We start from the raw sequence: 13145 nt of genomic DNA on the forward strand, positions 1-13145 counted from the left end.
AATGAATGATGACAGGGAAAACTGGAGTACCCAGAGAAAAACCTGTCCCACCTCCACTTTGTCAAGCACAAATCTCGCATGCAGTGACCAGGTTTTGAACCACAGAATCCAGCGGTGAGAGGCCAGCGCGCTGCCGCCTGAACCACGGAGGCTTCATTAAGTACTCTAATGTGGGCATATAATATGTAAATAATTTAAAAAAATAAAGAATAGTATTTTAAGGTAGTTGAGGCAGGGAATAAATACACTTCATCTTTGGATACTGCTTTTAATATGGCATGGCATTATAGATCCTGTACTTGGTTTTGTTCTCAAGTCCTTCTTGACTGTGATAAGCCTGAATAAAATGTGAGCCTTTTCTTTTTGTATAGAAATGCTGGAATGGTTTATTAATATACATACTTAAAACAAATCACTTTCAACAGTAATCATTCATTCTCTTACAATAACAGCAAGAACAAGTCCTGTCACTAATATGTATACATATCTTGTTCTGCCTATCACCATTTCATTGCTAACAATTTCACTCTAAAACAAGTTTGGCTGGTTTTCCATTTATTTCTCTTCTTAGTCCATTGTATAAGGAAAATTCCCTCTTGATATAAGCAAACAGGATGTCCGTCACAAGGAAAATCTGCAAAGAGTGAAACCAAGAATTATACAAACTGAGCATTGTATTTATCTACATTACATTATCAATGGTGGTGATACACTTTCAGTCACAAAAACTTTGGTAAGACAGAATCAACCTCAAACTTTGTATACCTCGTTTCATGTTATGGTCTATCATAATAAAATATTTCTTGTCTTACTCCTTAATACATTTGTCCAATACATAGTTTACCAAAAGTGACAAGCCCCATTCAGGGCAATTTTGCAGGAGATAGTGGGTTCGAACCCCACTGTCGGCAGCCCTGAATATGGTTTTCCGTGGCTTCCCATTTTCACACCAGGCAAATGCTGAGGCTGTACCTTAATTAAGGCCATGGCCGCTTCCTTCCAACTCCTAGCCCTTTCCTATCCCATCATCGCCATAAGATCTATCTGTGTCTGTGCAATGTAAAGCCAAATGTACAAATTCTTGCAGTGATGTTATGATTTAAACTTGCTATAAAAGTATATAACAGCTCCATTTTAGTGGTACAGTGTAGATAAACACCCATGCATTAACTAACCAAGAAAAAGCCAAAATAACATGTTCCTTTCTCAGTCATGTCTGTAATCGGGGTACTATGAAATTTTCAGCTGATCACTTCTTGTTAAAAAATTTTTTTTTTTGCTAGTTGCTTTACGTCGCACCGACACAGATAGGTCTTATGGTGATGATGGGATAGGAAAGGCCTAGGAGTTGGAAGGAAGCGGCTTTGGCCTTAATTAAGATACAGCCCCGCATTTGCGTGGTGTGAAAATGGGAAACCGCGGAAAACCATCTTCAGGGCTGCCGACAGTGGGATTCGAACCCACTATCTCCTAGATGCAAGCTCAGAGCCGCGCCCTCATAACCGCACGGCCAGCTCGCCCGGTACTTCTTGTTAAAAAAAATACTATCTGTTATAAAACCAGAATGTTGAATTGATAAAAAGGAAGATGTTTAGATTATTTTTGTAATTAAAATATTTAATCTTTCCTATCATTGTGCAGCCTCAGTTCCTAGTTTTCAATCCCCTATAGAAATCGGACCAGTGTTGAGGGCAGCCAAGGACAAGTAGTGAGTCCCACAAGCACAAGAGATCTCATTCTCTTGATCAGAGCTTTGCTCTGGGTACATCACACTGCTTCATTATGACAAGTAAAATAATATATAAGTAATAATAATAATAACCATTAATAAGTAAAATAAAACAATTGTTGAAGAGAGTGAGGTGAGGATAGGTTATACAAAAGAGTAAAAAAATATAAAAAGTGTATTGATTACATTAATCATTGGGATGTTTTATTTATAAGAAAAAACGAGGTGATAGTTGTATCCTTCATGAGATCTTATAAAGTTTCTGCAGATTTCCTATTATAAGGGTGTTCTTTAAAAAAAAAAGGAAACTCAGTAATTCTCCAATGAGCACTTGCTTTACCATGAGGCACAATTTGATAAAATAGGAAAATAATTAGTGATAATATACTGTACTACAACTATAGCAAGGGCAGTGTAGACAGTATTGATTAGAGGTATGTTCACTATCCAAACTACCTTTTTCCTTTATATTAATACTTAGCAGCCAATGTCGTTCCTGAACTCTCCAAGAACAATATTCTTGTTTAAAGACTAGAATTCAAGAATAGTCTTCCATTCAAATTTACGGAACCTGTTCTAAAGGAACATCAAAGTGATGTCAAGCAAAAAGCACAGGAAGCTGAAGAAACATTTGACTGGTAAGAGGAAACTATCTATCACATCTGCACAAGCAAGTTAAAGTAAAATAAAACAACAAAAATACTGACAAGTTTTGATCTTATAAATTTTAAATGCCATTCAATCCATCACTACTGATCTGCATTTAGGGCAGTCGCCCAGGTGGCAGATCCCCTATCTGTTGTTTTCCTAGTCTTTGCTTAAATGATTGCAAAGAAACAGGAAATTTGTTGAACATCTCCCTTGGTAAGTTATTCCAATCCCTAACTCCCCTTCCTATAAATGAATATTTGCCACAATTTGTCCTCTTGAATTCCAACTTTATCTTCATTTTGTGCTCTTTCCTACTTTTAAAGACACCACTTAAATTTATTCGTCTACTAATGTCATTCCACACCAACTCTCCACTGAGAGCTTGGAACATACCACTTTTAAAAGAATGTTTTTTTGAGAGTCCACCTTTTCAATAAAGTGTTTTTTATTGATTTACATAAATATTTTTACATTATTGTTATGTCTTAAGTGGGACATGTTTCAGCTATTTTTTAGGCATCCTGGGTTTTGCTTAATAATAAAATACTTAAAATGGTTTAGCTGACATTAATTGTTTTGACTACAAATATTTTTGTGTGTATTATATATTCTGTAGAAACATCTGGCTGATGTGAATTGTTATGACTAGTAACTTGTGTCAAAATGTACCACCTATAAAACATTTAGCTTGCATACAATTGCTCTCTCTAAAAAAAGGATGAGTTTACAATTATTGTACATTCGATAAAAACATAAATGGTATACTGTACTTTAAAAAACTTGCAATGACATTGGTTGGTTTAGGTTATTTAGCCTGTGATATCCAATGTGCGTGCTCTCACTGGAATCTTCATGGACCTGGGTGTCACTTTGGGAATAAAATATGGTAGCGTTTCCATAAGATATAGCATGATCTGTAGTCTGAATATTGCTTTATGGTGATAAAAATTATGTAAAAACTTGCTCCCTGTAGCTGTGCGAGTTTGAAGAGGGGACTTCTCAAAGTCGTAGTAACATATGTTGTGGTCTTATAACGTCTGTTTTAAGGGTTTATGTTGGTGGCTTGAGAGACTAAAGAAAAAAATGTGTTTTAGTCATGAAGTTTGTGTGAACTGCAGTATAAAATGGGGATGTTAAGCAGGCTATCACTCACCCCCTTGCCTCTCTTGTGACTGGCTTGCTTTTGTGACACCTGTTGTCCGATTGGTGACGGCTAATTCCGCGCACCTCGTGTTGTATCTATGTGTGTTGTGCAGAGGGGTATGGATTGGGGAGGGGAGGGCGGATGAGGTATTGGCTGTTCTTGAAGGAGGGGGAGGCTTATTGTGGGCGGAGCTTTTACGTCTGGAAATTTATTGATATTTTGTGTACCGGGAGGTACACTTCAATGCCGCGCATTCAAAATTAGCGCCTAACTGAACTCCTCTATTGAACTAAAGTGGAAACTACTACAACAGGAACTTAGAACTTTAATCAGAAGATATCACCACTGAAGAATCAAGTAATTGTTTTGTTGTGAAGTTTCCTAAACTGACTGAATTTCTCCTTGTTTTGTTTGCCATTCATCAAGAAGTTTGAACATTTTTCTACAGATGACACTACTAAAAATTATGATCATGCACTTTGGTGCAAAGTGAAAGAACTTATAATTTAAAGAAGTTTTGCATTTCTAGGTTGACCACAAGTGATCCATGTTCATTTATTTTTGGGTTGGCAATACTTCCTTTTCTTTCTGCCAGTTTTGAATCGGACCAATCATAAATTTTGGTAATTAATTTTCAACCAATCCCGTATTTCTTATTCACTTTGTATCTGCCAATAAAATTTCAGGGGATGTGTCCTGATTAATCTTAATCTTGAACCTTCCCTGATGGTTTATAAACTGCGGCTTTTCACGTTTTTTGGCCAACTGATCATCATCTTACTGAGTGTGTGTAATTAAGCAGGTGGCCTGTTTCGTCGGCAGCGAAAACATCTATAAGGTAATGACCACATAAAATCATTCTTTCTTGCTAACTCCGCAGTTTAATCCGAGGGAAAGGTCCGACTCTCTAGTTATGTAACAAACTTTTCTAAAATGTAAATCTTCTTTCAGTTAATGTAAAAACTTCGTAAACCCTTTAATTCTAAATCAGGGATAGAGAGTGAATTACCCTCTCGAGCTCCCCTTCATCTTGGATTGAGGTGACTGCGTTTTGTAACCGTTTTTCCTCCTGTAATGTGTTAAAGTAATTTCTATACGAGTCACCTCAGTAGTTTGGGAATAGCCTCTGTTTCATCGGCCTAGAACCCTTTAGGTTTTTAAGTTTTCACTATCTTGGAGCGCAGTGTACGCCTCCATTCCTGTTGTGTTTGGGCCAGTAATTAGCCTGTTCCTTTTCAATGAACGCCCCATAAGTTGGGTATTAAATACCCCTGTATCAATTATTTTCAATTTGTAAGTGATGCCTTGAAAGGCCAGAGATTGTAAGTTGATGTTGCCTTGAGTAGGCTTGAGAAACTGAAAGCCTGTTAGCTCTTTTCCAAAATGTTGTAAGAGTAACGAATGCCTCTTGAAGGCTAGACGTTGTAATTTTGAGAGCAAGTGCTCTTTGAATTAGGGGATTTCTGCCCGTGAATAAATTAGTGCTCTTTTGTAAATTTGAGCTAGGAGCTCAGGAAGTGTAACGCGAGGGGCGTGAAGCCCAGCATCTGTAAAGTTCACTAATCTTGTATTTTCCTAGACTTGGTTCAAGATTGTCATTGTACCTAATGTTTCATTGTTATGAAAAATTGTTAAGTTTGAAGTTCTAAAAATACAACTTTCAGTTTAAGTTTTAAAATTAATTTTGATATTGTAGATAGACCCATTCAAGCCCGCACCTTCTTTCACCTCTTTCTGCTCCACAGGTAACCCCGTAACATTTTGGGACATGTTTTCTTTTATTTTTAATATTTTTAATATTGTGGGATTTGATCTATAGAGGATTTTTAGTCTCAATGTCATTTAAATTGTGGGTTCTATTGAAAAACTGGTCTATGAAAATGTAGATGTTTTCGTATTCGTTCATCAATTTGCTTTTTTTCTTTTTAATTCTCTTTAGTATAGTTAAATCTTGTTCTATGGTTGTGTAGGCAAATCCAGTTCTTTCATATGTGCGCTCATTGCCGAGAATTTATGATGTTTGTTTGCATTATAGTGTTCTAAGTATCTCATTGAGAAACTTCGTTCTGTATGAGACGAAACATTGCGGACAGGTGAGTTTGTAAATCCCGGATCCTGAGTACTGGTCTCTGTTGGAGTTGACGCTATTGTGATTTAGGAACATGCTTTGGTTGGTGTTCTGTGTTTTGAATGAAATTTTGAAGTCATGTTTCTTGAATGTGTTAGAAATTTGATATATGCTAGGATTACCGTTAGTAAATGTGGCAAATTTAGACTTTTTGTTTCTCTGGAATTAATTTTGAAATTTGTTTATTCCTAATTTTTCTTATTATTTCATTGATCATTTCTATGTTAAACTCCTTGAACTTGGCTATGTTCCTTATATATTGTACAGTAATTCTTTGTTGAGGTGTTTAGATGTGAGGGGTATTTTAAACGCTTGATGTATTAAGCTATAGTAGGCTGCCTGTTTTTGAGTGTTGGGATGTAATGAATTGTTTTTTATTGTGTTTGGTGAAAAAGTTGTTTTCCTATAAGTGCAGTATTCAAAGCTGTTATCTTTTCATGTGATGGTAATGTCTAAAAAATTATGGACCTATTTATTTCATCTTCTACTGTGAATTTTATCTTTTGATCTAATGAGTTGAGATATTACACAAATATTTTTACTCTTGTTGAAACTTTGGTCTATGATGCTAAACGTGTCGTCGACATAGCGCATCCATAGACTTAAACTTTGTATTTCTGTTTTGATTTTTGTGTGTTCTAAGTGGTCAAGATAGATGTCTGCTAAGATGCCAGACGCAGGATCTCCCATTGATAAACCTTTCTGACGATATATTTTCTTATTGAAGGTGAAAAAATTGTTGTCGAGGACGAAATTTAAGATGTTGATAAAATCATCGATTCCCATTACGCAGAGATGGCCGTGTTTAGTTAAATTTTCTTTAATGATGTTAACTGTTTCTCTTCTTGGAATTTTCGAGTAAATATTGCAAACGTCAAAGGAGCACAAGATGCGATTTGATTGTACTTTAAATTTTTGTAACTTCTCACAAAAATTAGTTGAATTTTTTAGTAAAGAATTATTATGGAATCTATAATGTTTTCTAAGAAAACTGTGTATGAACTGTGGACTATTTTTACTGCTGATGATTGGTCTGATGGGAATTTCTGTTTTGTGTATTTTTTGGTAGTGCTCTGGCTGTTGGTATATTGGGGTTCATGTTTATTAATTTTTGTGTTTCCCGTTCATTTAGTAAAAACGATGAATTTTTGAGCAGAGTCTTAAGATTGCGTTGGATTCGGGCTGTGGGATCCTTGTTTATATGTGAAAAAGGCTTCAGTCTTATTAATGTAGTCATTCTTGTTCATTATTACTGTGGTGCAGGCTTTATTGGCCTTTGTGACAATTACATCATTCTGTTTTATTTATTTTGTAACTATTTTGTTTGTCATTGATGTGTGTTGAATTTATGTTTATTTCATTCGCCAAACTTGGTTTTGTATCTCGTGTCATTTTGTTGTTCAATGGGAAGTTTGGCAATATTAGACTCAACTTCAGCGATTCTTGTTACGTCTTTTTCTTTGTGGGCATTGGGCCTTGAATTTAAGGCCTTTGTTAAGTAAGTTTAATTCATCTTCTGAAAAATGCACGTTGGACAGGTTTACGGTAAGATGAGTGTTGTTTATTGGTGGGTTAATGTTTTTGATTTCTGCAGTTTGGTCTTTGTCTTTTGGGTTTGAGCCTTTAGGTGAGTGAGTTTGCTATTTAGAGTGTTTTGTTTGTTGCTTAGAATAGTTTCCAATTTGTTTGAGACAAGCATTTGCTTCATTGAGTCCGTACTGGGCAACATATACCTTTTCTAAAATAATGGTTTTTTGAGAGTCCAGCTTGTCTCCTTTCTCCCAAGTCTTCCCAGCCCAAACGTTGCAACATTTTTTTAACGCTGCTCTTTTGCCGGAAATCATGCAGAACAAACTGAGCTGCATTTCATTGCATTTTTCCAGTTCTTGAATCAAGTAATCTTGGGAAGGGTCGCATACACTGGAACCATACTCTAGTTGGGGTCTTACCAGAGACTTATATGTCCTCTCCTTTACATCCTTACTACAACCCCTAAATAGCCTCAATAACCATGTGCAAAGATCTGTACCCTTTATTTACAATCCCATTTGTGTGATTATCCCAATGAAGATCTTTCCTTATATTAACACCCAAAAGGAACTTTCACCCCATCAATGTAGTAATTAAAACTGAGAGGCCTTTTCCTATTTGTGAAACTTACAACCCTACTTTTAACCCCATTAATCATCATACCATTGTCTACTGTCCATCTCACAACATTATTGAAGTAATTTTGCAGTTGCTCACAATCTTGTAACTTTTTCACTACTCTATTCAGAAATAACATCATCCACAAAAAGCTTTATCTCTGATTTTACTTCTTTACTCATACGTAGGAAAACATACAGGTCCAATAATACTGCCTTGACGGATTCTCCTCTTTATTATTACAGGGTCAAATAAAGCTTCACCTACTCTAATTCTCTGAGATCTATTTTCTAGGAATATAGTCACCGATTCAGTCATTCTTTTGTCTAGTCCAATTGCACTTATTTTTGCCAGCAGTCTCCCATGATCTACCCTATCAAATGCCGTAGATAGGTCAATCGCGATACAATCCATTTGACTTCCTGAATCCAAGATGTCTGCTATATCTTGATGGAATCCTACAAGTTGAGCTTCAGTGGAATAACCTTTCCTAAACCCGAACTGCCTTCTATTGAACCAGTTACTAATTTTGTAAACATGTCTAATATAATCAGAAAGAATGATTTCCCAAAGCTTACATGCAATGCATGTCAAACTGACTGGCCTGTAATTTTCAGCTTTATGTCTATCACCTTTTCCTTTATACACAGGGGCTACTATAGCAAATCTCCATACATCTGGTATAGCTCCTTGAGGCAATTTTTTTATTTTATTTTTTTTAAATATTTTTTTTGCTAGTTGCTTTACGTCGCACCGACACAGATAGGTCTTCTGAACGATGGGACGGGAATGGGAAACCACGGAAAACCATTTTCAGGGCTGTCAACAGTGGGGTTCGAACCTGCTATCTCCCGAATACTGGATACTGGCCGCACTTAAGCAACTGCAGCTATCGAGCTCGGTCTTCAGGCAATCAATCAAATAAGTACTTCAGATATGGTACTATATCCCAACTCATTGTCTTTAGTATATCCTCCAAAATCTTATCAATTCCAGCTGCTTTTCTAGTTTTTAACTTTTGTATCTTATTACAATGGGGTCGCCACTCCCAAGGTTACAATAACAGCCTATATATGTTTCATTCATTACATTCCTGACCCGGTCAATGACTGGAAAACAGGTTGTAGGTAGGTTTTTCATCTTATTGTAAAGTTCGTTATCATAGGTAAATGTTAATACTTCTTTAGTATTAATCACCTATCTGGACATTATTCTTTCAACCAACAATCTTTACATGCTGACTATCTTAAAACAAAGGGCTGCTTCCAAAGCACAATCCTGAATTGGTAATATTTGTTGTCTAAAGGGGTCCAAAATCCACATATTATGGTACTACTCACAAGTATTGAACGTCACACAGGTAACGCAGACCTATGGTGTTTCAGTACTACCCTTTCCCAGTCTGTACACTCCAAAAACATCAAGTTGCCTATTATCTTTAGAAACGAGCCGTACACCTAGAATTTCATGTTTGTTACCTTTAACTTTTTCGTAGCTTAGAAATTCTTCTTTCACCAGAATGATTACTCCCCCTCCTACCATTCCTATCCTATCTCTACGATACAAACTTCAGTTCCGTGAAAAAATTTCTGCGTCCATTATATCATTTCTCAGCCATGATTCAACTTCTATTACCATATCTGGTAAGTTACTGAACTCTATCCATTTCTTTACAATACTTCCACAGTTCAACACTAACATTTTTATGTCATCCCTACTTGAATTCCAGATCCCTGTACCCTTATCAACGCTCCCTAGACCACGCAGTTTCCCTGAATTTACCTCCCTACAACCCTTCTAAACAAATTTCCTACTGCAGTTTAAGTGAAGGCCATCTGAGCGCAGATCCTTATCTCCTACCCGCCCATTATGATCTAGAAATCTCACTCCCCGCTTCCCACATACCCACTCAACACTTTGTCAATTTTTTACATGAGTGGCTGCAGATGGTACTTGGTCAAAACTAGTCCCACACCACACTGTGAAGTATAATTAATCACAGAATCAATTATGCATTGATTAGGTGGATCCTTTCTCTTATTATATTGTAATTGTATCAATATGGACCAAAATGAAGATCATATACATGAAATAATTTTGATGCGCAGGGCATGTGGGTGTAGCTTATTTGCACCCCTGACCTAATATCCTGAAAGAAGATCAAAGTTTGTCAGTTGACACTGGCTGTGAACAGTATAACAAAATATTACTGTTACCTGTGAAACAAATATAAGAAATCAGTGTGTTTGCAGGACACAGGACACTGTACAGTATATGCAAGATATGTATGTGTTGAACATGATTAACAAGAGGTAAGTACTGTACTTACATGTACCTACAGTAGAAGTCCGTTATAGCGAGAATTCATAACGGCAAAAAATTTACTTGCTATAGCGGATTGTCGTTATATCGGATTTTTTGCAAAAGTCGGGAAAACCCCCATACACATTAAATTCACTATGAAATGGGAATCAGTTTTCTTCAAAATTTGAGTTTTCGCGGATAATATCCACACTGCGGCTTACTTGTTTGTTGTTTTTCGAAATCCAATACTACATGAAAGTTTGTGTCTAATTTCATTCTGAAAAAATATATATTACCGCATTTCTCCAAATCCAAGACGACCCCCACTTTTCCCTTCAAAAAATTATCAGGCTTAAAAAGTGCTTTGTAAAATCATATGAATGTCTTTCTTATACAGTACGCATTTTTAGACTGTAGACGCCGAACTTGGCTTTAGTTATGCAGTGATTTTTTGCGGCTGTACAATTATGCTTTATTTCAGCAGGTTTAATAACCATTAACTTAAAATTGGCATCATAATATCGAAGGGAACTCGTTGAAAATTTGCCGGCAATTCACATTCCATGCGTCTCTACAATATGACAAACCATCAGGAAAATATTCTTGCTTTCTATAAAACTGTTACTTTCACTCAGCATCAGATATAACTGGCTGCCGCTACACGCACGTCTTGCTTGTCAGATTCGGCCAAGTTCAGCGGCTAGCGATGTATAGGTCTTGATCGCGGACTTTGAAAGTCAACGAACGAGTTTATTGTGCTGCGGTATGACAATTCCACCTATGCATTTTTTTGCACATACCTCACAATTTCATCTCCGACTTATTTAGTGTCCTTGTTGCGGGCCACTGAATGCATTTTTTTGTGCAGTAAGCATTTTTAAGCTATCTTTGTCTTCACAGTAACGCCTAATATTGGCTTTAGTTAGGCCTATGCCGTATTTTCTTGCAGCTGCACAATTGTTATACATTTCCAAGTGTTTAATAGACATTAATTTAAAATTGACATCATAACATCGACGAGAATCCGTTGAAAATTTCCCGGCAATACCTGTTCCATGTATCTTTACAATACGACGATCCATCACAAAAATATTCCTGCTGTCTATAAAACTTAATTTTACTACAAGTCAGGTACAGCAGACGTGTTATAACTCTGCCACTGAGTAGCCGTGGCCTTTCTAAGAATTCGAAGGCTAGCATGTTTTGATGCCATTCTGCAGATTTGAGAAACGTTTTTGTAGAGGATAATAGAATGTCATTCTCTCTTCACTATTTCCCGATATCCAGTGATGTTACACATAGGCACTGTACGACCGGTCGCCGCGGCTAGCGATGTAGGCCTATGATAAAGAGGTGGTCGTTTATTGTCAACGAGTTTTGTGTGTGCGCGCGTGCAGGAGGGGGGGTGTGTGTGAAAAGAAACGATGATGATGATGATGCTTGTTGTTTAAAGGGGCCTAACATCGAAGGTCATCGGCCCTAATGGAACGAGATAAACGACATGAGAGATGATGTTAAAATTTTAAAACATATCTACTGACTAAAGTTTAAAAAAATGATGATGGAGAAAAATGAGGGTGAGATTAAAACAATCAGTGGATCTAATACGCAATGCCTAATTTTCTAATAAAATAAGAGAATATACAGGAAAACAAAAGAATAAGGCATTGCCTGGTAGTACATAATTTAGGGGAGACGTTAAAATAACACATTAAAATACGCAACACAAACTAAAATGAAGTCCATGGGATAAAAGCGAAAGTGACACAAAAAACACTAGGACAAAGGACAGCATCACACAAGATAAAACAGTCCACTATCCCTCATAAAGCGGACGACGAGGTCTGCTGACTGGTCGTCATCACGCAAGATAAGGGAGATAGTACTCGGAAGGTTAAGACTACGGCGCAGATCGACCAGGTCCATACACTCCGTAAGGATGTGCAGTGCCCGATAGAATCGCAGGAGCACCGTGCGGTCAGCCCCCCAAGAAGTGCTGCTAAGAAACTTAAGGATATTAAGCCTCCTAGTGCATTGCACTTTTAACTGCCGCACGTGTGGCTCCCACGATAATTTACTGTCAAAAAGGAGCCCAAGAAATCGGTAAGTGTCAACAACTGGAAGAACGACGTTTTCTAAATAAAGCTCAGGATGGGGGTGAAGAGTACGTTGACGACAAAAGTGGACAACAGAGGTCTTTGCGGCAGAAAACCGAAAGCCATGTTCTAAGGTCCACTGCTCCACCCTCCTAATAGCGTGTTGTAATTGCCGCTCTGCGACTGCCATATTACGCGAGGTATAGTGCAGAGCAAAATCGTCCACATATAGCGACGGTATAACTGCTGGACCAGCAGCAGCAACAATGCCGTTGATGGCAATCGCGAACAGAGTGACACTAAGGACCGATCCCTGTGGGACTCCATTTTCTTGTACGTGGTATTGCGAATATGTCCTCCCTACTCGGACACGGAATAGACGGAGGGACAAGAAATTCGCAATAAACGCCGGCAAGTTACCTCAGAATCTCCATTGATGCAGGGCTGAAAGAATACCATATCGCCATGTGGTGTCATAAGCCTTCTCTAAGTCAAAGAAAACAGCTACCAAGTGCTGTTTGCGGAGAAAGGCATCCTGGATAGAGCTCTCCAGGTGTACCAAGTGGTCAGTGGTGGATCGAGCGGCTCTAAATCCACATTGGTACTCGGACAAGAGTCCTTGTTTCTCCAGACACCACACGAGTCGCCGATTAACCATCCTCTCAAACAGCTTACACAGGCAGTTTGTAAGGCAAATCGGTCTGTAACTTCCTGCATACTTAGGATCTTTGTCAGGCTTGAGGACAGGAATGACTATGCCCTCTCGCCACTGAGACGGAAAATCACCCTCCATCCAGATTCGGTTGAACACACGAAGGAGATATAATAAACTATCATCACTAAGGTGTTGCAACATCTGGTTATGGATGTTGTCCGGTCCAGGAGATGTGTCCTTGCAAAGCGCTAGGGCGCTGCGGAGTTCCCACTCCGTAAAGGGCACGTTGT

At 37.8% G+C, this 13145-nt stretch overlaps 1 protein-coding gene across 1 annotated transcript in view; it reads right to left on the reverse strand.

The window, feature by feature from the left end:
• Positions 1-261: 261 nt before the first annotated feature.
• The window catches only part of PIG-U (phosphatidylinositol glycan anchor biosynthesis class U), a 52551-nt gene continuing 39667 nt past the window's right edge, over positions 262-13145 (reverse strand). The window contains exon 7 of the mRNA XM_067146305.2: positions 262-634. Within this exon, the coding sequence (XP_067002406.2) occupies positions 524-634 (111 nt within the window). The 3' untranslated portion in view covers positions 262-523. The remainder of the gene's footprint in view (positions 635-13145) is intronic.

This window comes from Anabrus simplex, chromosome 4, assembly GCF_040414725.1.
Source record: "Anabrus simplex isolate iqAnaSimp1 chromosome 4, ASM4041472v1, whole genome shotgun sequence".
Taxonomy (NCBI): domain Eukaryota; kingdom Metazoa; phylum Arthropoda; class Insecta; order Orthoptera; family Tettigoniidae; genus Anabrus; species Anabrus simplex.